A 24,271-nucleotide genomic window follows, 5' to 3' on the forward strand; every position below is an offset into this window, starting at 1 on the left:
TAGGTTTGGCTGTAGATGTTGGTGGTGCCGAATAGGAGCGTAGGAAGGGTAAAGAAGATCTATAACGAAGCGGCGACAATGAATGCCTGCTCAAAGGTGTATGCAGTTTCCGCGCGATCATTCCTTGGAACGAGCGTGGTGAAGAGTGTATGAGTGGGAGCTGAGACTGGGCCTTCAATGAGGGAGGCGCAGACAGAGCTCAAGGAAAATAACTTATGGTGAGGAATGACGAAAGTGTTTTTGACGGGCATGCGCCAGGGGCCCTGCTAGGTGTCCTTAGGTGGCCTAGTGGCCCTTACAGGTGGTATTGGCATCTTACCACTAGTAGTGGCACGTGACAGCAAGGGCCCTGAAGCCCCCAAAGGGTAGCAGCGCCAGCTGCTGGCAGGCAGCCTCCCGCTTGGCATGGCGAATCAACAATAATCCCGGACCGCCAGGAGGGACCATCCTGCTTCTGGGTTGCGTCTCCAGAAAGATCCGCTCACTTTCTCAAAAGGTGTCTCGACTTTCCAGGAGCTCATCAACAACTTAATCAATCGCCCTTCAATTCCCTTCTACCACTCGACACGCCACGCTCTCGTGGTCTTGTTCCTGTTGCTGTCCCTCTCTCACCTTCCTACACTCCTTTGAGTCCGTGGATTTTGCAGTCACTTCGTCGGCCATCCAGCGAGCGATCAATTACTTTTTCCCACAGTGCATGAGGCCGCAAGGAGGCCGGTCGCAATCATGGCGCTTCCCATTCGGTTCACTGAACTGGTTCAGGTCCGTTAACGGGATCTCCATTTTGTGTTGATTCTTTGGCTGACCTCTTATAGTTAACGAATCTCGATATCGCGGTAAGGCCACGCTCCCTAGATTGCAGGCGCAGTTCAACCTCACCTTCCGGCAAATGCGCGTCCTGATCAATTCTCCTCGCATCCATGAAAGGATATCTACTGACACGTTCTCTCCCCTATAGCCAGCCTCTATATCCTTCAACTCCTGTGTGAGTAATAGTCCAGCTCTTTCCAGCCTTCCTGCCGCTGACACCTTCCCCAGACACTAGAATCCGATCGCTTTGTCTGCGTACGGCAGAAACTTAATGAGCAAGACAAACCTCAGGTCATAATTGTAAATCTCAAGAACAACAATGAAGTCATCAAACGCGCCATCAGCGCCGACAGCGCCATTATGCACTTCAACCGTGAGATCCTGGCCCTCAAGGCCCAGGGCAGAACAATCCAAGTCTTCGACCTCGCTGCTAAATCCAAGCTGAAATCTACAATCATGAATGAGGACGTTGTCTTTTGGAAGTGGTACAACGAACGAAGTCTGGGGTTGGTTACCGACACCTCCGTGTACCATTGGGACGTGTTTGATCCTACTCAATCCGCTCCCGTGAAGATGTTCGAGCGAAATGCCAATCTGAATGGATGCCAGATCATCAACTATCGCGTCAACGATGATGAGCAATGGATGGTGATAGTCGGTATTTCTCAAAGAGAAGGACGAGTCGCCGGTACAATGCAGCTGTACTCACGTAACCGTGGGATCTCGCAACCCATCGAGGGTCATGCTGCCGCCTTTGGTACCTTCCATGCAGAAGGCAATCCTGCTCCCTACAAGCTTTTCACGTTCGCAGTCCGAAATGCCGCTGGTCAAGGCAAGCTGCACGTAGTGGAGATTGACCACAACGAGAACAACGCTAGATGGGTTAAGAAGGCAGTCGACGTCTACTTCCCGGATGAAGCTGTCAATGATTTCCCCGTGGCTATGCAAATCTCCAGGAAGTACAGCATCATCTATATGATCACAAAGTACGGCTTCATCCACCTGTATGATCTCGAAACAGCCACGTGCATCTTCATGAATCGTATTTCCAGCGAGACGATCTTCATCACGACTCCCGACTCAGAATCCGCCGGCATTGTTGGGATCAACCGGAAAGGTCAGGTTCTCTCCGTCAGCGTTGACGAGAACACCATCATCCCGTATCTGCTCCAAAATCCCGCCAACGCGACCCTGGCTGTGAAGTTGGCTGCGAGAGCAGGCTTGCCTGGTGCCGATAACCTTTACCAGCAACAGTTCGAGACTCTCTTTGCTCAGGGTAACTACTCAGAAGCTGCCGAAGTTGCAGCAAACTCTCCACGCGGGTTTTTGAGAACACCGGAGACGATCAACCGATTCAAGAGTGCACCTCAACAAGCTGGGCAGCTCTCCGTCATTCTGCAATACTTTGGCAAACTGCTGGACAAAGGCAAGCTGAACAAATACGAGAGTGTAGAACTGATAAAGCCGGTTCTCGCACAAAATCGGAAGAATCTCCTCGACAAGTGGATGAGCGAAGGCAAGTTAGAGTCCTCAGAAGAGCTCGGTGATATTGTCCGGTTGCACGACCTTGAACTGGCTCTGAGGATCTATCGTGAGTCAAATGTTCCACCAAAGGTGGTTGCAGCTTTGGCGGAAACTGGCCGATTTGAGGAGATCCTCCCTTATGCGCGTGAGGTCGGATATCAACCTGATTTCACCAGCTTGTTGCAACACATCGTTCGAGCAAATCCCGAGAAAGGTGCTGAATTCGCTACTCAGCTAGCCAACAACGAGGGCGGTCCACTAGTTGACATTGACAGGGTTGTTGATATTTTCATGTCGCAAAATATGGTTCAGCAGGCGACTGCGTTCCTGCTCGACGCTCTAAAGGAGAACCGCCCCGAACAAGGCCACTTGCAGACTCGCCTTCTTGAAATGAACCTTCTCAATGCCCCACAAGTTGCGGATGCCATCCTTGGGAACGAGATGTTCTCTTACTACGACAAACCTCGAGTTGCCCGTCTCTGCGAACAGGCTGGTCTTTTGCAACGTGCCCTTGAAAACACGGACGATCCAGCTTCCATCAAGCGAATTATTGTCCAAACCGATAAGCTCAACCCTGAATGGCTTCAGCAGTATTTTGGCCGCATGTCTGTCGAACAGTCGCTGGACTGCATGGATGAGATGCTTAAGTCGAACATTCGCCAGAACTTGGCGGCCGTGATCCAGATTGCTACCAAGTTCTCTGACCTTCTAGGACCAAGCCGCTTGATTGCATTGTTCGAAAAGCACCGCACCGCTGAAGGTCTTTACTATTATCTCGGGAGCATTGTCAATCTCAGCGAAGATGGAGATGTGGTTTTCAAGTACCTCGAGGCTGCAGTCACCATGCAACAGTTCCAGGAAGTGGAAAGAATCTGCCGCGACAATAACTACTACTCGGGAGAACGTGTCAAAAATTTTCTCATCGAAGCTCGACTCGCAGAACAATTGCCACTCATTATTGTCTGTGATAGATTCAACTTTGTCAAGGATCTAGTCAACTACCTCTACCGCAATCAGCAATACAAGTCCATTGAAGTCTATGTTCAGCGAGTTAATCCAGCACGAACACCGGCTGTTGTTGGAGCATTGCTTGCTCTTGATTGCGAAGAATCGGTCATCAAGTCGCTGTTGGCCTCGATCGATCCCTCCCAGGTACCGATGGACGAGCTCGTCAGCGAAGTCGAGACACAAAATCGCCTCAAGCTGCTGCTGCCATTTCTTGAGTCCACATTGGCAGCCGGGCTTCAGCAACCAGCGATTTATAATGCTTTGGCGAAGATATATATTGGTCAGTCCCCACCTTTTTCCAAAATCACTCTCCCTGGTTCCGTTTGCACTATTATTATATCCCTGCTAACTCTTTAAACAAGATTCAAACCATGATCCCGAGCGATTCCTCAAGGAGAACGACCTGTACGACACTCTGACAGTAGGTAAATACTGTGAGAAGCGAGATCCGAACTTGGCATATATTGCATACCGCAAGGGACAGAATGATATTGAGCTCATCAACATCACCAACGAGAACTCCATGTTCAGAGCCCAAGCTCGTTATCTTCTTGAACGCGCTGATATCGAGCTCTGGGCCTTCGTTCTAGCTCAAAACAACACTCACCGGAGATCCCTTGTTGACCAGGTCATCGCGACCGCCGTTCCTGAGAGTTCGGAGCCCGACAAGGTGTCTGTTGCCGTCAAGGCCTTCTTGGACGCTGATCTGCCAGCCGAACTGATTGAACTGCTGGAAAAGATCATCCTCGAGCCATCGCCTTTCAGCGAGAACAGCAGTCTACAGAACTTGCTTATGCTCACAGCTGCAAAAGCCGACAAAGGTCGCCTTATGGATTATATTCAACGTCTGAGTGAATTCAACACCGAAGAAATTGCCAACATGTGTATCCAACAAGGTTTGTTTGAAGAGGCTTTGGCCATCTACGTCAAGGTCAATGATCACCTTTCTGCCGCCAATGTCCTTGTTGATCACATTGTTAGCATTGATCGTGCCCAAGAATATGCGGAGAAGGTGGATCTGCCGGAGGTCTGGAGCAAGGTTGCCAAGGCAGAACTTGACGGACTGAGAGTTGGCGATGCCATTGAGTCGTACATCAAAGCTCAAGATCCTAGCAACTACAACGAGGTGATCGAGACAGCAACTCATGCCGGCAGAGACGAAGATCTTGTAAGATATCTGAAGATGGCACGAAAGACCATGCGTGAACCAGCCATCGATACTGCCCTCGCTTTTTGCTATGCTCGGCTTGACCAACTGCCCGAGCTCGAAGATTTCTTGCGTTCTGCCAACGTGGCCGATGTGGAAGCATCCGGGGACAAGGCGTATGAAGAAGGTTACCACCAGGCCGCCAAGATCTTCTTCACCAGCGTTTCTAACTGGGCAAAACTCGCCACCACTCTTGTGCACCTTGGAGAATACCAGAACGCTGTTGATTGTGCTCGACGAGCAAACAGCGTTAAGGTGTGGAAGCAAGTCAACGAGGCATGCGTTGCAAAAAAGGAATTCCGTCTCGCCCAGATTTGCGGTCTCAACCTCATTGTACATGCAGAAGAACTGCAAGATCTCGTCAAACAGTATGAGCGCGAAGGGTATTTTGAAGAACTTATATCCTTGTTGGAAGCCGGCCTCGGCTTAGAGCGAGCGCACATGGGCATGTTCACTGAGCTTGGGATCGCTCTGTCGAAATATCATCCTGACCGGGTGATGGAACATCTCAAGCTCTTCTGGTCTCGCATCAATATTCCCAAGATGATCCGAGCCTGCGAAGAGGCGCACCTCTGGCCCGAGCTGATCTTCCTGTACTGTCACTACGACGAATGGGATAACGCTGCATTGGCCATAATGGAGCGCGCCGCTGATGCGTGGGAGCACCATTCCTTCAAGGACATTATCGTCAAAGTGGCCAACCTGGAGATCTATTACCGGGCCCTCAACCATTATCTTCAGGAACAGCCACTATTATTGACCGACTTGCTGCAAGTTCTGACGCCTCGCATCGACGTCAACCGAGTGGTGCGTATGTTTGAGAAGTCGGATAACATCCCCATCATCAAACCCTTCTTGCTCAATGTGCAGGGTCAGAACAAGCGGGTCGTCAACAACGCCATCCATGATCTTCTCATCGAAGAAGAGGATTACAAGACTCTGAAAGATTCGGTGGAGAACTACGACAATTATGATGCCGTCGAGCTTGCACAGCGTCTTGAGAAGCACGACTTGGTGTTCTTCCGACAAATCGCGGCACAGATCTACCGCAAGAACAAGCGATGGGAGAAGTCAATTGCGCTGTCCAAGCAAGACAAGTTGTTCCGCGACGCCATCGAGACAGCGGCGATCTCTAGCAAGCCGGAGGTTGTTGAAGACCTTCTGAGATACGTGAGTAGTACTAAGTCCGAGCGAGGGAGGCCATACTGACGCTGTTCTAGTTTGTGGACATTGGCAGCCGCGAATGTTATGTCGGCATGCTGTATGCCTGCTACGATCTTATTCCACTCCACACAGTCATGGAGATCTCGTGGCGACATGGACTTAACGACTTCACTATGCCGTTCATGATCAGCTACATGAGCCAGCAAGCTGCAACCATTGACCAATTGCGGAAGGACAACGAAGAACGCAAAGCGCGCGAAGCCAGTCAGCAAAAGACCGACGATAATACCCCGATTATCGGTAGTCGTCTCATGCTGACTCAAGGACCCGCGGCCGTTGCACCGCAACCCACGGGGTATGGACACACTAATGGCATCACGCCGCAACCAACCGGGTTCCCTCGGGCATTCTAGCGACGCAGCCTTGCGAGACGGGACCGCGGGAGGTGACAGAGGTCCGGGAACAGCCGGGTCTGATGGATGCGCCGAAGGAGGAAATGGCAGCGGACGAGTCCATTGGGACCTCCGAGGCCAGGGAGAAACCGGGAGTCCGCCAAAGACATGGTGGAATTCAAGACAGGGAGAGTTAACTACCCACGAGAGAGGAAAATGACCAAAAAAATAATGCCAGACCTTGGTGGAGAATAGGCTTTGAAACATCTCTCTCCCGAGGCTATGGTTTCTCTATGTTTGTATGATGTAGTTAGTGAAGTAGAGAGTCGCTCGGGGCTCCTTCCCTGTGCTCCGGGAAACGGGACACGGCATGAGTACCGTTACTGGAGATTGTTCCTGGGGGGGGGGGGAGTCAAAAATGAATGGGTTTTTTTGCTTTGATCACTGGAACCACTGGCGGTGGGAAGATAAGCGAGCAGCGATGACTAACTCAATTTCTGCACTTTTTCTTTTCCATCGAGTTTTTTTTTTACTGTATCTCCATCGTTAGTGAATCTGCAATGTGGGGAGAGCAAGCCTCAAAGTGGGCTGTTGAGGAAAGCCTTATTCTGCAATGGCTGATCTTTGTTGATCTCGCGGTGCCAGTGGTGCCAAACGTTTGGTGACGTCTCGTCCTGCTCCGTGAACACACGGCTGAATCTTGAGACGGATTTGGGATGAGGAATGATAGAGGGGGGAAGAGGTCCATCTGGTGAAAGGTGATAGTTCGGGTGTGGCATGTCTCTTCAGAGGATGGATGGGCATGGCGGGAGATCACAGCGAGGGCAGAAAGCTGTGACTCTTGAACCCCACACGGTGATCGTCATGAGCATTCATTCACAGCCCCCAGGAGCCCAACAAGCTGGGCAAGAATCTCGGGCGTCATAACCCAAGCAGCGTCACTAGCCCCTGTGCCCCTTAGCCCCTGACCGCCTAGCCGAGTAGCCCCTCTAGCGCCCCCCATCGGCCAACATCGGTTCTTCTTGGGCGGAGCTGGGCAGAACTGCTGCCTCTGGGACCCGAAACTATACCGTGGATTGCCTCCCCCCGCCCCTCCATCACCCAAGTGAATCCGAGGCTGTTCGGTGCATCAAGCTCCTTGGTGCTGCCCCTCCCGAGCTCTACAAGCTGCTGGTCCTCCTGGTCTACATATCAAAAACTGCCTACATTACATACGAGGACCTTCCCAGCCCATCCAATCCCTCAAGCTGCTTATCTACCCACGCCAAACCAGAGCTCCCAGCTCCCCCGGTCCTCCTTCACTGGTTGATCTGGCACGGGATTATCTTTCCCACTTAACCATCGACGTAACAGTTTGGTTGTCCTCCCGTCATCCGGCTCCACGCCGCATCATTCAACAAAAAACAAACATCCCTCCAACTGCCCCTTGACCTACCTATCGCTATCCAGCTCCCCTCCATCAACTCTTTATTCTTCCCCCACCTCAAATTTCTGCTCGTCAAGCTCTTCTCTATTCTTATTGTCGTCTCTCCCTAGCTCCAAGGAGCTTCATAGCCAGCAGCTGCCCTTGCCAGCAGCTAGGCTTCCCCTCCAGCTTCAACTATGGCGACCAACGGCACCGACGCAGACCATGAAGATGGCCAATCCCATCACCTCGAGCACTCGGTCCACCAGCGGCTGAGGGCCAACTCGTCCATCATGCAGCTCAAGAAGATCCTAGTGGCCAACCGGGGCGAGATCCCCATCAGAATCTTCCGAACTGCCCACGAACTCTCCCTCCAGACCGTGGCTGTCTACAGCTATGAGGACCGCCTGGGCATGCACAGACAAAAGGCGGACGAGGCGTACATGATAGGCAAGCGAGGACAGTACACTCCAGTTGGCGCCTATCTGGCTGGGGATGAGATCATCAAGATTGCCCTCGCCCACGGCGTCCAGATGATCCATCCTGGCTATGGTTTCTTGTCCGAGAACTCCGAGTTCGCTCGTAAGGTCGAAGAGGCCGGCATCATCTTCGTGGGTCCGTCTTACCAGGTCATTGAATCCCTCGGAGACAAAGTCTCAGCGCGAAGACTGGCCATGAAGTGCAACGTGCCATGCGTGCCCGGCACCGAAGGCCCAGTCGCCAAGTTCGAGGAGGTCAAAGCATTCACCGACCAATATGGCTTCCCCATCATCATCAAGGCTGCCTTTGGTGGAGGTGGCCGTGGCATGAGAGTCGTCCGGGACCAAGAGAGCCTCAAGGATTCATTTGAGCGAGCTACCTCGGAGGCCAAGTCGGCCTTCGGCAACGGCACAGTCTTTGTCGAACGCTTTTTGGACAAGCCGAAGCACATTGAAGTCCAGTTGCTCGGCGACAATCACGGCAATGTTGTTCATCTGTACGAGCGAGACTGCAGCGTTCAAAGACGGCACCAGAAAGTCGTTGAGCTGGCACCCGCCAAAGATCTTCCTTCCGAAGTCAGGGATGCCATTCTCAACGACGCAGTCAAACTGGCCAAGTCCGTCAACTACCGCAACGCCGGCACCGCAGAGTTCTTGGTAGATCAACAGAATAGATACTACTTCATCGAAATCAATCCCCGAATTCAAGTCGAACATACTATCACCGAAGAGATCACCGGCATTGATATCGTGGCTGCTCAGATCCAAATCGCAGCAGGGGCCTCGCTCGAGCAATTGGGCTTGACCCAAGACCGTATCTCCACACGAGGCTTCGCCATTCAGTGCCGTATCACGACTGAAGATCCTTCCCAAGGGTTCTCGCCAGATACCGGCAAAATCGAGGTCTACCGATCGGCGGGCGGCAACGGTGTGCGTCTCGACGGCGGCAACGGATTCGCCGGCGCCATTATCACTCCTCACTACGACTCCATGTTGGTCAAATGTACTTGCCACGGCTCCACCTACGAGATTGTGCGTCGAAAGATGCTCCGAGCACTGGTCGAATTCCGCATCCGCGGCGTGAAGACCAACATCCCCTTCTTGGCCTCCCTTTTGACTCACCCTACATTTGTTGAAGGCACGTGCTGGACGACCTTCATTGACGACACCCCGGAGCTGTTCAAGTTGATTGGCAGTCAGAATCGAGCGCAGAAGCTCCTTCAGTATCTTGGCGACCTTGCCGTCAACGGAAGCAGCATCAAAGGCCAGATTGGTGAGTCGAAATTCAAGGGTGACATCATCATGCCCGCCTTGTTCGACGAGCATGGCAAAGAGATCAACGTGGACGAGCCATGCACCACGGGATGGAAGTCCATCATCGACAAAGAAGGGCCTGTTGCCTTCGCCAAGGCGGTTCGAGGGAACCAGGGATGTCTGCTCATGGACACTACTTGGCGTGACGCGCACCAGTCTCTGTTGGCCACACGAGTTCGCACCGTTGACCTGTGCAATATCGCCAAACATACGAGCCATGCTCTTAGCAACGCATGGGCGTTAGAGTGCTGGGGCGGAGCCACGTTTGACGTTGCCATGCGATTCTTGTATGAAGACCCTTGGGACAGACTCCGCAAAATGAGAAAGCTGGTCCCCAACATTCCATTCCAGATGTTGCTCCGTGGAGCCAACGGGGTTGCTTACAAGTCACTGCCGGACAACGCAATTTACCATTTCTGCAAACAGGCCAAGAAGAACGGTATGGATATCTTCAGAGTGTTCGATGCTCTTAACGACATCGATCAATTGGAGGTAGGCATGAGAGCTGTTCAGGAGGCTGGTGGTGTTGTCGAAGCCGCCATCTGCTACTCCGGTGATATGTTGGTGAGTGGATTTCAATTTCGTTTTCTCGTTCTTCATCATCCTTTCCATCGGGTCGAGATGACGCTTACAACCACCGACCGCCGAGTTTGCCTGGGAACTATATATCTACTCAGGAAGCACGTCGAAAACAAGGATGCTGGGACCATCGGACCCCGTTGGATTCCCTTCTCTCCGTCATTACCCTTTTCCACGTCATTTTAGCTGAACAGTTCTGGAGCATTAACTAACCCTCTAATAGAACCCCAAGAAGAAATACAACTTGGAATACTACATGAACCTAATAGAGAAGATTGTTAAGATTGGCACTCATATTCTCGGAATCAAGGACATGGCCGGCGTTCTGAAGCCCAAGGCTGCTCGGATCCTGGTGGGCACGATCCGCAAGAAGTATCCTGATTTGCCGATCCACGTCCATACCCACGACTCAGCAGGAACCGGAGTTGCGACTTACGTCGCTTGTGCAGAAGCCGGCGCTGACGCGGTCGACACTGCAACTGACAGCATGAGTGGGATGACATCTCAGCCCAGCTGCGGCGCTCTTCTTGCTTCTCTCGAGGGCACCCAGTACGATCCCGGCTTGAATGGCCACAATGTTCGAGCTCTTGACCAGTACTGGTCCCAACTTCGACTCCTCTACTCACCATTCGAAGCCGGCTTGACTGGCCCCGATCCCGTGAGATCCCCTCGGCCCCGAACCCCCTCTGTTATATCGAGACATGCTAACGGATATCTTCAGGAAGTGTATGAACATGAGATACCAGGAGGACAACTGACGAACCTGATTTTCCAAGCGTCTCAGCTCGGCCTCGGCGCGCAATGGCTGGAGACGAAGAAGGCCTATGAGCAGGCAAACGACCTTTTGGGGGACATTGTCAAAGTCACTCCGACGTCCAAGGTGGTGGGCGATCTGGCGCAGTTCATGGTTTCCAACAAGTTGGACGAGGAAGGCGTCAAGGCCAGGGCCAAAGAGTTGGACTTCCCCGAATCCGTGTTGGAATTCTTCGAGGGATACATGGGTCAGCCGTACGGCGGATTTCCCGAACCGTTGCGAAGTGATGTACTCCGTGGTCGCCGGAAGATGGATAAGAGGCCCGGGCTTTACCTTGACCCCGTCGATTTTGCCAAAGTCAAGAAAGATTTGAAGGAGAGATTCAACACTAGTGCCGAGACCGACATCGCCAGTTACGTGATGTACCCCAAGGTCTTTGAGGACTATCGCAAGTTTGTCGACAAATATGGAGATCTCTCAGTGCTCCCGACCAAATACTTCCTGAACAAGCCGGAGATCGGCGAAGAATTCCACGTGGAACTCGAAAAGGGCAAGGTTCTGATCATGAAGTTGCTGGCTGTCGGACCATTGTCGGAAGCTACAGGTCAACGCGAAGTGTTTTACGAGGTCAATGGTGAAGTTCGACAAGTCACCATCGACGACAATAAGGCGGCGGTTGAGAATACTAGCCGGCCCAAGGCTGATCCCGGCGACAGCAGTCAAGTGGGCGCTCCTATGGCAGGCGTGGTTGTGGAAGTCCGAGCCAAAGAGGGACATGAGGTCAAGAAGGGCGACCCCATCGCGGTGCTGAGCGCCATGAAGATGGAAATGGTGATTAGCGCTCCGCACTCTGGCAAAGTCGGGGAAATCCTGGTCAAAGAAGGCGACTCTGTTGCTGGGTCGGACTTGATTTGCAAGATTGCAAAGGCATGAATGGCGTGAGGACAGGGGTCTAGATTGAAAGGATGGCTTGAAAATGGGGAAGAGACCGCCAACGTGGCTTGGGAATGACAGCTTTTGGGTATGTTTTTGGGAGAAGGGCCTCCGAGGGGCAAGACGGGCAGGTATATTCCTCATTGTTATTATGGCCTCCGGCAAGGCTGTATTGGGACAATATTGTTATTTCCTACTTGTAGCGCCCGGGGGATGTCTTGATCTCCTACCACACACGTGAGTGATCTTGACAGCCGCCCTATCATGAGGATTGGAAGGGCATGTGAAAACGATGAGCCCTCAGTCCATTGCTCTTCCTTGGCCAACCAGGCGCGTTCCATCTGTTTCCGTCGCGGAAGCGTGTCTCTCTCTGGTATCTGTCTCTCGATAGGTCCATACTAAGGCCGCAAGCGGGCACGACGTCTCTGTGGTCCACTCCTGTGCATGCGGGGTACAGCCCAACGATTGCGGGCTACCAAGGGTCCGTCTGGCAGTTGTCCGCTTTGATTGGGACATGGTGTTGTGAAAGCAACAAGGTGGTGGCCTCCCGGCGCCAGCATGACTGCTGTGAATGATGCTGACCAGGGCTCACACCATCCAGCCCTTGGAGTCCTCCCTCTGCTAGTCCAGTCGGCCTGATATCCTTCCTCTGCTTTCTTGAAGCAACTGATCCTTATCCCAGACGACCCAAAGACGGGAAGGCGGCACGCGAGTTGCCAGGGTTGACAAACAGCGCGTGCTCTCGCTGTTCCGCGGTTAGTCCTTACCTCCCTCCCTCGCCACTGTGCTGTGCTCAGTTGGTTCCATGGACCGAGCCAGAGCTTCTGGCTCACCTACGCTGAACTCGTCGTTTTACGAGGGGTAATTAAACATGAAGCAGATGCAGAGGCTCTCGGTACGGTACATAAATGGTTGTCCACACCCCTCCATCCCCCTGTCATCTTCTCGGCTTCAAACTCGCTTCGTTACAACGCCATAGCTGTTACACAAAGCTCCAAGTCTCGATCTTACTCGATCAAGAAGCCTTTAGGGTCCTCTGAGCGATCCGTGTGTATGGTAATAACTAGGATCCATCTCCGTGACTCTTTGATCCATCCACCTCAGTCAGCTACGTCACCAGTATCATCCACGCGGCGTTGATCTACCGTAACCTCCGGACACGGACCGTTGGTAGTCAACACACTGATATAAGTACCCGTGGTATCTTTTCCTCAGAACGATCGAGTCCTCGAACCGATCTATTCTACAATACCTTACTATCCTTTTCCCTTCTTGGACGAGTTGCCCTTTGAAAGCTCCCTACGAATCCACTCGGGACCCACTTTCAGCCTTGACCAGCCCTATACACAGGGAATCAGCAACATGTTTTTCAAACAGTACAACTACAAGCCACGCAGCAACAGCCAGTCCTCTCAGGGCTCGGCCTCTACCTCTGGAAGCCTGCCCAAGGAGGAGACCAAGGCCACTGCGGCCAACGCCAACCCCGGGGCCGCTGGGCGAAGACGGGTGAGTGCATCGTCTTTCCGTACCCTTTAACCCCTCTCCGTGGTATATATGGGGCATTCGTTTCCTTGGGACATGGCATGTCGTCGCTCGTGGAAACCCATGGTGCCATATTCGTTCTTCAACTGACATGTCTCCACCTCCTGTGGTGGCTCTACAGTCGTCAACGTCGGAAAAGTTTGCAGGGCTCACGGAACAGAAGCGAAGTAACCACGACGACCGCAAGGCCAACTGGGCCGAGCAGAAGCCTGGCCAGCCTGGCATCCTGGGCGGCATGTGGCAAAATTTCACCAAGGGGTCCTAAAGGGTCAAGCTTAGTGTGGAGAGTGAGAATGAGCACTTTTGGTAGGGGTTAAGGAGTCACAACGAGACGAGACGAGATGAGATGTGGAATCCCTTTTGGCGTGTCAGGCCAGGTGCATGGTGAGTGTCGATGAAGGAAGCATGCATGCAACAGACAGACAGACGGACGGACAGACAGACAAACAAACAAACTCGATTGGATGAGCTTTGGTCGTGTATGCGGTATTTTTGAGGGAGAGAGAAAAGCCATTTCAAAATGCAACCCAAAAAAAAGGAGCGATAGGTCAAGCGCAAAGCGATTCACATGTACTCCCTACTCCCAAAATAAAAGACTCAAATCTATAGTCTATTTCTATGCGTCAGAATGAGTGCCTCTCGGTAGCCACCGTCCTTGCTAGCACCATCACCGTCACCATTCTTGTCACCGCGCCCTGCACGGGACCACACGCAGACGGAAAGAGAGGGAGAGAGAGAGAGATCCAGTCACAGTTCGAGGTCCTTCCACTTCGGCACTGCGCTCGGGCGGACTGAGCTGTACAACTACTTTACTTCTACGTCCGTAGAAAGCAAAAGTTTCGAGAGAGAAATAAAAAAGGCCTAAACAAAAGCAATTCTTTTGTACCAACTCTCCCATTCCATTCCTTCGCGTCCCAGTGCTGTCGAAAGGGGCAGCTCCGCGTGTTTCCTATGTATTAGGTTCAAAACCTCCCGCCCAAGAGAGCTTTCCTTCGTGGTCGTTCCCTTTTATCAAGAAGCACGTCTCAATCGCATACAGCCAGGATTATGCACGACGTCTCAACCCACTTCCGATTCACATCCACGTCTGCTCAATCACGATACCGTCTTCTTCACCTCCTCCACGGCACCTTGGACTTTGTCCTTCGTTTGACTTGCGATCGAGTCGACCGTGCCCTCGAGTTCCGCTTTGGCCTTCTCGGCGCGGATCTTTTCCCAGCGTTCTTTCCCGGAGCCACTGTAATATTTGAACACACACATGGTTAGTTCGTCCAAAGCAATTGCAATAAGCTGAAGTCACCAGTCTGATTTGTAGAGGCTAGGTTCCCACCCATCATGCACATCCGTGCATGACAAGCGCAGAAAAGAACACCTGGGCGAAGGTATATGGTGAGGGTGTACTTACTACCAGTAGTCATACCACCGATATCCCTGCGTGAGTTGTGCGTTGAAATTCACAAAATGGCACGCGAACAACAAGTAGTTCTTCGGCGTCACGGCAAGGGCATATCGCATGAATGTCCCCGAGTATATCGTGAGCGCGGCTGTGAATTGTCCCGAGATGCTGTGGCCAAGGACAATGTCAGTCTTCTGGAGTCGTTTTGTCCGGCGGTTGTTGATGGGGGAACAGAAGCAAGGGAACTTGACACAATAGGAGGGGAGCCAGGGCTTGTTGGAGAGAGAAACTGCATATCCCGAGTCCGCAGGTCGTAGTGTCCAGACCAGACGGGGATGGAGGGAACGGGGTCCGAACGTACATCTCAGGGTCCTTCTGTGTATCCAACACCGCGGCGATGGGGATCCCAAAATTCGAAGCTGGGCCCCAGAAATCTATCCAGAAACCGCAGTCAGTCCCATGTAGCTCGGATCAGGTATGCTTGTATTTCTGCCATTGCCCATTTTTCCTCCTTTTTTGCGCGGCTCAACACTTTTGCACGCCGGCCGCCACTGTCGCGCCAACATGCGGACACCGTATCTTTTCGCAAAGACGGACAGTCTGGTTCGGAGGAAATGCGGGAAGACGTACGTGTTGAGCAAAAATAATCGAGGACCTTATTGGAGCGGATCCGCGCATTGATGGCTTTGATAGTCGCGGCCATTGCGGCTGCGGCAGTTCTCTATAATTTTTTTTTAATTTGCTTTCTTCTCGAAATCCCCAAACAAAACACACCCCAAGAGAACGACTGGCACAAGAAGAAAGGAGGGCGACGCAAGGTTCAGGAAGGACCCCAGAATGGAGGAGGAGAGAGTGAGAGTTGTTGAGTCAGAGGAGCAACGAGCTGCGGTTTCGGCCTTCGGGGTAGTTGATGGACAGGGAGTCAATGCATAATAATGGCGGATGGGGGGATGGCCATCTCGAAGGAGCCCGGTCTTTGGCAGAATCTCCGCAAGGCGCGTCACGTGAGCCGCCACGAGGAAAATCGTTCAGCCGCCTCATCCAGGGCGAAAAGACAGCATTCTTCACACAAGATTGCAAGACAGCTACGGATGTGGCCCTTTGCGCATGGGAACCCAATCTACTCCGCCTTTGTATTTCATGCAGAGCTCACATCTTGTTTTCACCAATGCCAGTGCCTCTGTCCTCCGTACGGGATCACTATGTTTTACTCTCTTCATAACAGTAGCTCTCCATGATGTCTACCCAGGACGCCTTGTCCCCGAACCCTTCTCCTTCTTCACTGCCTAGCATCATGCCGTTGAGCCATCACTTGAGCCTGAAAACGAATTTGAAAGCATAGATCATCCACGGCCCGCAAGTCCACATCTTCAGGGTGGGTTGACTTGAGCCGATCCAGGACAATTTGTAATAAAGCATTGATGCCAGGCCGAGCACCTTCTTCCTCAGCCTCTACAGCAGTTGCGGCTGCTATTTCACCACCATCTGAATTTGGTTGCGGATCCTCGGCCGCTGCATTTCCATCATCGCTCAACGCAGGAGCCAACATTCCACGTTCTGGCGTTCTCTCTTTCTCAAAGGTCGAAGTTTCGGGCAGGATGACTTCGACGCTGGCACGCAGACGTCTAGGTGAGTGAGTGGTTGAACTGATATTCTCTGTTTTCCGGCGTGGTCGGCCCCTCCGACGCTTCGGAGCGTCCGCTGACTCACTGGCGGTTGAGGCTGAATCTGCGAGCTCACTTGCTGCGACCGCTTGGACTGCCCGCAGCGGAGCAACCACAATGCGGTCCGACATCTCTTCTGGCGTATCGTACATGGCGCTGTCTGTTGCAATTGATTGGGAGGACGTCTGTGATGAGCATTCTGGCCTTCTCCGCTTCTTCGAGCCGAGTCTGACGCTGTTAGACTTGCGCTTGCGGCCTCTTCGCAGCTGAGGCTCTTGCTGGTTGCCTTGTTCCTGCTGCTCCGCGGAGGGCACGTTAGTGGTTTCCACTAGATTTCGCAACGCTTCGTCCTCGACTACCTGGCTGAGATGTTGATAAAGGTCGTGGGACAATTGCGAAGCGCTAAGCATATCGATCTCGTCGCTGTCAGTTCTAGGTCTTATGACCTGGCTGGAACCCACTTCATCAGGCTCCGTGTCTACGTCCATTGCTAGTGCAATCGCGGTTGATGAGTGAAACTTCATGTCCTCTCCAGTGCTTTGATCTTGCATATGAACATGCCTTTGAACGTTGACGGCTTTCTCTTCGACAACGGCCGAAGTTTGACCTGTAACATCTTCTGCTGGCGCAGGTTGGTTTGTCTCCATTGCAAGATCAATCCTAACTTGTCCATCTTCAGCAACCACTTGCGGTGGAGAAGAAGTAATCTCCACTTTGTCACGGTTGCCAGGCATTGAAGGCGGTGACGAAGGTACGTCGATGTCCGCTATTTGATTTGCAATATGTCGTGCCCGAGGGGTTGGAGATGCCGGTATTTCGGGTTCTTGTTGATCTTGACCTGTCGGCAAAGTAGGCGTCGATGGTCTTTCTGATAGAGCAGCTGCCTTACGCGCGATACCACAGTGGCTTTGATTTTGAGCTTTGCTATGTGGTCTCGGGCTTGATCGAAGATCCAGAAATACATCAGCAGGTTCGGAACGCTGCCTATCCCTGACTTCCATTTGATGTTCTGTCAGGGACTGCGAGTCTAGATCAGGTCGACGTGCTGGTGACGGATCAATCGGCACGAAGGGTATCTGAGAGTCATCGTGTCTCGACCTGGGTCGTGAAATTCGTCTTCTCGGGCTTGAGAAAACCGGGTCAGGTCGTCCAGGAGCAACATTCCCAAAGTGCTGGCTCCCTAGTTCCGAAGAAGGTCCAGCGCCATGTGCAGCTTTGTTGGGACTTAACGATGTATGACTGGAGATGAGAGTAATTGCTTCCCCGGGTCCAGAAGGTATTGGAATTTCAGCTGGCATCAGTTCCCGAGCAGGCTGAAGATCGCCAGGAATATGGACGTCAACACCCTCTTTTCGTAACTTAAGCAAAGCCTTTGAGAGCCGACCGCCTATAGTGACTGAGCATAGATGGCTGAACTGTTTATTCCAGATCGTTACAGCACCCTCCCGCACCAATGCGCAGGCACTTTCGAATGGAGCGGCAAAAACGCCATCCAGTTCTTCAATAGCCCCAGGGGGTACCTTGGAAAGGGCGGTCATGGTGGTTGTGGCTAACTCCAAGTCGGGAAAGGAGCGCTCCCCATACTCTGAAAACAGCGCGCAAAGAGTTGGCTGGAGCATTCTCATCAAAAGGACATTATATCCCGGAGGAAAACAACCAAAGTCGTACTCCACCAACTGCCTCATACCGAACATTACCATCGAGTTTTCAGCACCTGGCTCTCGAGCTTGCACTGTTCTAAAATCTCGGAGTAGCAGGCCGTTCAGAAAGTGGAGAAGATCTTGGCAGTGGCAGAGTAATGACTGAGATTCGACCTTCAACGCCTCAGAGGGTGCATAGGTGTAACTATTCTGTTCATCGTGTCTTAATTCTGGAATGATAGAGTCCAGAGTGTCATAGATGACAAGCATCTTGTTGATGTGGGATGGGTGGATGGTGTAATCTAGTCCAGGCTTGATGAGGTCGTTGCCAAGTTCGGTAATGGCAACAAGCGTCAAGCGTCGCACTTGGGCGTAGCTGAGTCGGCGAGCGTCATCTGCCTGATCTGCACCTTCTGGTCCTGAACGTTTTTGTAAGAGGAATTCATCTCCTAACAACTTGATCACGTTGACTATGGCGTCGACAGTTTCGTGTGAAAGTATGATTTCTTTGCTGCTCGCCTCTCGTAAGGCTCTGAGGAAATGTGACCAGGCGATAGCAATAAATGCTCTTTGAGATTGACCCGAGGCACCCCAAGAGCTGTGTCGAACTAGTACTCGAAACATGTCGAGAATCGCTTCGGACTTTGCCCTGATCCATTTACAGTCAATCGTGGGGAGTTCCTCAGGCTCAACTCGCGTATTTTCCAGGGCCCGTTTCTCGTTCCACACCTTGGTACTCTTTTTGGAGTTCCAGAACAATGCCATAAAAATGCGACACGCTAGGTCAGCATTGGCTGTACTCTTCTCAAAAAATGAGCTCTTCATGACCTTGACAATGTATTCGTTCCAGACTCGGGTGTATTGCTTGTGTGTAGCTGCTGGTCGGAAAGCATAATAGAGTAAGGTGCAATAACTAGAAACCGCCGTCAGACGGGTGCCTTTGGTTGTCTGTTCTATGGACTGACGTTCCATTTGGGCAGTGAGGGGCTTTGCAAGTAATGCCATCAAAGTATCGGATGTCTGGTGAGGCTGGATGATGTGGATGAAGCGATCCCAGGCCATGTAGGCTTGTTGTTTGATGGCCAACTCGCTACAGTTGAAGCATGTCTGGATAACTTTCAACCAGTCCATAAACTGTGGCCATTTGTCAAAACGGGGCCAAGGGCCGCTGGGGTCTCGGTCCTCGACACCATTGCTGAGCATGAGTATGATTGTCCATATTTGTGGAACCTGAATCCCCTCTTCTTTGACTGCGATCATCTTCTCCAGTCTACGGCACATGGCTAAGCTGAAGGTCTTTCCCGGCGTCAGCTCTTTCTCGAGTATAGTCCTGAAAGTGACTGAGATGGACGAGGATGTGGGAAACACTGAGCATGCCTTCAGACCCGCAGTGATCGCCTTTGTCCTCACATCTTTTAACGAGTTGGTCATTCCTGCCAATAGCTCCTCAACCCATAGGTTTGCCCTAGCTTTCATTGTGGGCCTTGCTTGGTCAAGGAGCTTCTGATAGACCAAGAGCCTTTCCGAGACCACGCCATTTCCTTTCACATGCTCAGTCAGAGCCTTCAGCGCTTCAAGCAGTCGCGTAACACGGTAGTTGTTAACGAGGACTGGGCGAAAATTTTGTGTTGCTAGCAGGTGGAGGTAGTGAATTATCACCCCCTTTGGTGCAGCATGTTCAGCAATGACCTGGATGGACCGATCTAGGATGAAAATGCGATACTCGTCCGTCAATAGAGAGGAATAGTCGCGATTCCACGCAAAAATGACAAGCACCTTCAAGGCTTGAGTCACTAGATTTGTGTCGGCGATGGGCGGCTCGTCGGGATTAGGTAGCTTCTGCAGGTCCCGTCTGATGTATTTCATAATCGTGTTGATCTTGGCTTTCAGCACATCCTCCTCCGGGATATCATCGTACTCTCGAATGACTGCGGAAAGGGTCTGATATGCGTCGACAGAGAGTGATCTGTCATCACGCGACAACTGTTGCACAATGCTCTCCATCATTTCACCCATTGAGCGTTTGACCTCCTGCAAACCATCCGTTTGTAGAGTGTGCCCGTCGACGGGACAAGGTTTGAGAATCGACTTCAGAGCTAATTGGGAGGCTGAAACAGAGGGCAGTGGTCTCGTGATGCTAGAGGGCGGTTGACTTGAGGAAGGCTCTTGCGCATGCGTAGAGATTGAAAACCCCACACGTTTTCGAGTTGCTGCGTTTGATGAGCCTGGGAAAGATGCAGCCGAGTCTGGAGTGCTGGTAGGATTTGTCGAAGCGTTAGGAAGCGATATTTTACGGCGTGAAGACGTGGAAGGCGGACTCAGAGGAAGAACATCGGGAATGGACATGATGGTAGTAAAACAGCATTAAACTGCAGAGACAGGCTCCGTCATTGATGTCAACAAATGAATGATCGTCAAGGTGCTAAGAACCGCCGCCAGTCATCCATCAACCAAAAATTCGCAGAAACTCTAGGAGAGGCGTCCGAGGTGAAGAGGCATTGACAGCTGGGAAGATAAAGCGAAGCCCTGTGGACATGACCAGCCTCGCCGCATTCGCGGGACGCGTCGAAACGCGGATCTCGTGTTTAATTGGAGACTGTGGTGCTCTGATTGGTGGGCCTTGTTCAGCCTCGCGAGTCTGGCTTACCTAAGCAGACCAGCCCCACTCACTTGAAGATCGAAGATTGTCGACGCTTCCATTGCTCAGTCATACCACCCCCAACCAAAGCATTATTCCAAGTTCATAGATGAGGTACGAGTACGCCGCGGCTATTTATCAGTCGAATCTTGTTGGCATCATCAACTCGAACTACACAGTCCTTCTATTCGGTGTAGCCCGGACATTGAAACGTGCATAGCGCCTATGCGCCTCGACAATGGCGAACCAGACCCAACAAAATGAAGCGAGAGCTTTGCTTGCCCTGGTGACGAAGGACCTGGAAGCCAAAACCCTCGAACAGAAGCAACTCGAAGAGACCTTGGCCAATCTGAAAGTCTTGGGCCGCAATGTCAATAACGTGTCCGGGATCTACAACGACGATGGCATCACGACACTAGGGAGCTACGCATTTGGAAATTTTCCGCCATCAGTGCGCCGGGAAGCCCTGAGATGCATAGCGAATGCACTCCTCTTGCTTCCAGCAGCCCGTCGGTCTTCGCTCAAACTCGGTCTCGACAAGAAAGCAACGGATGCACTCCAGGATGCGGACGACGACGACGAATTTCTTCTATCCCGAATACTGTTCCTGTTAACCTACGACCCTGGCATTGACTTGAAAACCCTGATAGCAGATCACAGTCTGGCTGACACTCTCGTGAAGCACCTTTCTCGTCACGCAGACGAAGCGAAGAAGTCCACGCCGAAGAGCCCCGCCAGTCCGGGCAACGTGGCGCTAATGGAAACCCTCAAACTTCTTTTCAACGGCACAAGTATCAGAACGGATCAATTTGCAAGGTTTCGGCCTGCTATCGTCGAGCTATTCCGTATTCTCATCCATTCAGACGTCCCGTCGCCAGCGCTTCAGCCGCCGATAAGCCTGCTCGTGAACGCTTTGGCCAACCTGGATATTGACCCTGAAATAACGAAGGCCAGCGAAGTACAACCGACGGTAGACAAGTTGATGACGATCCTCGAACGTGCCATCCAAGAGCACTCCTCGACGGAATTGGACACGAATGCAGTTCCACTATTGACAGTTCTAAGGAACATCAACGAGGCTGCAGGACCCGAGCTCCGTAACACTATGAGGACACGGCTCTTGCCTGATGATAAGGAAAGGGACCAACCCCTTGGGAAATCATCTTCGCTGGCCTCACAGCTCCTGAGACTCACCACGTCTTCGGGGACGCTGAACTTGTCTGAAGCAATCTCAGGGCTGATGTTTGAACTTTCCGACAAGGATGCCAATCAATACGTCAGGAACGTGGGATATGGCTACGCTGCAGGATATTTGATGACCCATAAAATCCCTATCCCGGAAAGTGCGAAGAGGTCTCAAGTTCCAGGCGAATCCTCCGGCGAGATCCCTGTTAATCCCATCACGGGACAGAGACTCGACAAAGAGCAACCAATTGAACTCCCCGAGATGACGCGAGAAGAAAAAGAACGGGAAGCCGAAAGAATGTTTGTGTTGTTCGAGAGGCTCAGAGGGACGGGGGTGGTGAACGTCAAGAACCCGGTGGAGGAAGCAAACGATCAAGGGAGGTTTGAGGAGCTCAGCGATTCTGACCCAGAGTGATTTGGGTGGATGCCGCCCTTGGGAGAGGATGGGTATTCTAGTAGCTACTCGGGACCTCGTACAATACACCAAGACTGGTCGCCAAGTGCCGTGCACTCTGTATTACATTCATCGCTGTGCTGGTTTGTTGGTCGCTGGCGCCACTCGGATAGGGAGTCAGCGGGGGCCGACCACCAGCAAGCGGGGGCGAGAGAGTGGCCAAGAGTGGCCGGTTCCTGCATAAAGTCGCAGTTAGTGACCCACTAAAGACCCCAAGCGATAAGCTTAAGTGGCTGGAACGGAGAATCATCAGTCGACAACATGTTGAACCTGCAGGCTGCGCTGCGCTGGCAAAAATAATCCTACCTAAACACCCTCTTTCCACCTCACCTTCCCACTTGCTCCAACCATTTCAGCACCGCTCTCTTGAGGAGGGGCTGCGCTTCCAGTCGCCTTGTTTACATCTTGCATCAAGGCAATGGTTCATCGCGTCGAGGTAGCTATGAATGGCACTTCCAAAGTCAACGGGGTCAACGGGGTCAATGGCCACTCGAAGGATGGCTTGCCGCGACAATCCCTCGCATCACGCAAACAGTCGTCCCCTATGGCTCCGGCTTTCATGACTTCTGCCCCAGGCAAAGTCATCGTCTTTGGTGAACATGCCGTTGTTCACGGAAAGGCCGCAATGGCTGCCGCCGTCTCCCTTCGATCCTATCTCCTGGTTACGACCCTCTCGAAATCGCATCGGACAATTCAGCTCGTGTTTCCGGATATCGGACTCGATCACACCTGGAATATCGATGATTTACCTTGGCATGTCTTCACAAAGACCACGCGGAAACCTCGATACTACGACATGGTGACGTCGTTGGATCCTGAGCTCGTCGCCGCCATGAAGCCGCATATCGAAACGGTGTCCGTCCATTTGGCCGGGGACAAGAGAAGGATACATCAAAATGCCGCGTCTGCCTTCCTGTATCTGTTTTTGTGCCTTCAGACGCCTGCTGCGCAGGCTTGTATTTATACACTACGGTCTACATTACCTGTTAGCGCAGGTCTCGGATCGAGCGCTAGCATTTGCGTTTGCATCAGCGCTGCCCTTCTCAAACAGATCCATGTCTTATCCGGACCGCATCACGATCAACCGGAAGAGGAAATCGAGATGCAACTTGAGAGAATAAACAAGTGGGCCTTTGTTGGCGAGTTATGCATCCATGGCAATCCCAGTGGAGTGGACAATACTGTAGCAACACATGGAAGGGCTGTTCTGTTCAAGAGACTCGACTATTCAAAGCCACCGAGTGCCACGCCATTGAAAGATTTCCCTGAACTTCCCTTGTTGTTAATCAATACAAAACAGCCCCGTACAACCGCGGTAGAGGTCGCCAAAGTTGCTGCGTTGAAGAAGAAATATCCAGCTGTAACCGAGGCGACACTGGACAGCATTGACGAAGTTACAATGTCAGCACACGCTCTGATTACTTCGGACGAATTTGACCCCGTGTCAGAGCAAAATATCGAACATCTCGGTGATTTGTTCCGCATCAATCATGGGTTACTGGTATCGCTTGGAGTGTCTCATCCCAAGCTGGAACACATTCGAGAGTTGGTGGACTACGCCGATATTGGTTGGACCAAACTCACGGGTGCTGGTGGTGGTGGATGTGCCATCACGTTACTCAAGCGAGGCGTTGACCCAGCTGCGATTGTTGATTTGAAGGCGAAGTTCGAGGCTGCAGGATTTGAAGAGTACACGACTACCCTAGGGGGCAGTGGAGTCGGCATGCTCTACCCTGCGGTCTTGCACAATGGCACAGAGGAAGAAGGAGGTGAAGAAATTGACCAACAAAAGTTTCTCAACGCCGAAGGTGAAGAGGGGATTGAAGCCTTGGTGGGTGTCGGCTTGACCGAAAGGCGGCCAGAATGGAAGTTCTGGAGGTAGTCGAAGATGAATCTGTTCCTTGGTGTCTTATTAGCGAAGGCGCAACGCATCAAGGTTCAAATGAGAGGGCTATCTAGTTAATGAGGGAGCAAAAGTCGTCGCGGTTTATGTATTATTATTGTTTCAATGACCGAATTCTAGCACGCGAAGAGATGACATCTGTAAGTCACGTGGGGCAGTCGGAGACAACACTCAGATTCCTCCGAGGTGGATTTCAACTTCGTATTGTTCTCTTCATTCCAACGACTTTTTTGGTTGAATGGATTGAACATCTTCATGCGAATTTATCTACTCGTCTATT

The 24,271-nt window shown here is 52.0% G+C and overlaps 7 protein-coding genes across 7 annotated transcripts; 5 read left to right on the forward strand and 2 right to left on the reverse strand.

The window, feature by feature from the left end:
- Positions 1 to 726: 726 nt before the first annotated feature.
- On the forward strand, positions 727 to 6,126 carry Z519_04477 (uncharacterized protein; the record flags this gene model as incomplete). Its single annotated transcript, XM_016762223.1, has 6 exons — positions 727 to 762; positions 816 to 836; positions 959 to 985; positions 1,039 to 3,622; positions 3,705 to 5,719; positions 5,770 to 6,126. The coding sequence occupies 6 exons, from the start codon at positions 727 to 729 to the stop codon at positions 6,124 to 6,126; spliced, it is 5,040 nt and encodes a 1,679-aa protein (XP_016621170.1).
- Positions 6,127 to 7,707: 1,581 nt separating this feature from the next.
- On the forward strand, positions 7,708 to 11,569 carry Z519_04478 (pyruvate carboxylase; the record flags this gene model as incomplete). Its single annotated transcript, XM_016762224.1, has 3 exons — positions 7,708 to 9,867; positions 10,106 to 10,540; positions 10,604 to 11,569. 3 exons carry the CDS (start codon positions 7,708 to 7,710, stop codon positions 11,567 to 11,569), a joined length of 3,561 nt encoding a protein of 1,186 aa, XP_016621171.1.
- Positions 11,570 to 12,931: 1,362 nt separating this feature from the next.
- Positions 12,932 to 13,376, forward strand: Z519_04479 (uncharacterized protein; the record flags this gene model as incomplete). Its single annotated transcript, XM_016762225.1, has 2 exons — positions 12,932 to 13,075; positions 13,233 to 13,376. The coding sequence occupies 2 exons, from the start codon at positions 12,932 to 12,934 to the stop codon at positions 13,374 to 13,376; spliced, it is 288 nt and encodes a 95-aa protein (XP_016621172.1).
- An 830-nt stretch (positions 13,377 to 14,206) lies between these two features.
- Z519_04480 (uncharacterized protein) lies at positions 14,207 to 15,210 on the reverse strand (the record flags this gene model as incomplete). The annotated part of the gene is made up of 4 exons (XM_016762226.1): positions 14,207 to 14,348; positions 14,517 to 14,675; positions 14,869 to 14,941; positions 15,138 to 15,210. The coding sequence occupies 4 exons, from the start codon at positions 15,208 to 15,210 to the stop codon at positions 14,207 to 14,209; spliced, it is 447 nt and encodes a 148-aa protein (XP_016621173.1).
- Positions 15,211 to 15,786: 576 nt separating this feature from the next.
- Z519_04481 (uncharacterized protein) lies at positions 15,787 to 20,157 on the reverse strand (the record flags this gene model as incomplete). The annotated part of the gene is made up of 1 exon (XM_016762227.1): positions 15,787 to 20,157. One exon carries the CDS (start codon positions 20,155 to 20,157, stop codon positions 15,787 to 15,789), a length of 4,371 nt encoding a protein of 1,456 aa, XP_016621174.1.
- Positions 20,158 to 20,687: 530 nt separating this feature from the next.
- Positions 20,688 to 22,049, forward strand: Z519_04482 (uncharacterized protein; the record flags this gene model as incomplete). The annotated part of the gene is made up of 1 exon (XM_016762228.1): positions 20,688 to 22,049. The coding sequence occupies one exon, from the start codon at positions 20,688 to 20,690 to the stop codon at positions 22,047 to 22,049; it is 1,362 nt and encodes a 453-aa protein (XP_016621175.1).
- Positions 22,050 to 22,530: 481 nt separating this feature from the next.
- On the forward strand, positions 22,531 to 23,970 carry Z519_04483 (mevalonate kinase; the record flags this gene model as incomplete). The annotated part of the gene is made up of 1 exon (XM_016762229.1): positions 22,531 to 23,970. The coding sequence occupies one exon, from the start codon at positions 22,531 to 22,533 to the stop codon at positions 23,968 to 23,970; it is 1,440 nt and encodes a 479-aa protein (XP_016621176.1).
- Positions 23,971 to 24,271: the final 301 nt, after the last annotated feature.

This window comes from Cladophialophora bantiana (assembly GCF_000835475.1).
Source record: "Cladophialophora bantiana CBS 173.52 unplaced genomic scaffold supercont1.6, whole genome shotgun sequence".
Taxonomy (NCBI): Eukaryota; Fungi; Ascomycota; class Eurotiomycetes; order Chaetothyriales; family Herpotrichiellaceae; genus Cladophialophora; species Cladophialophora bantiana.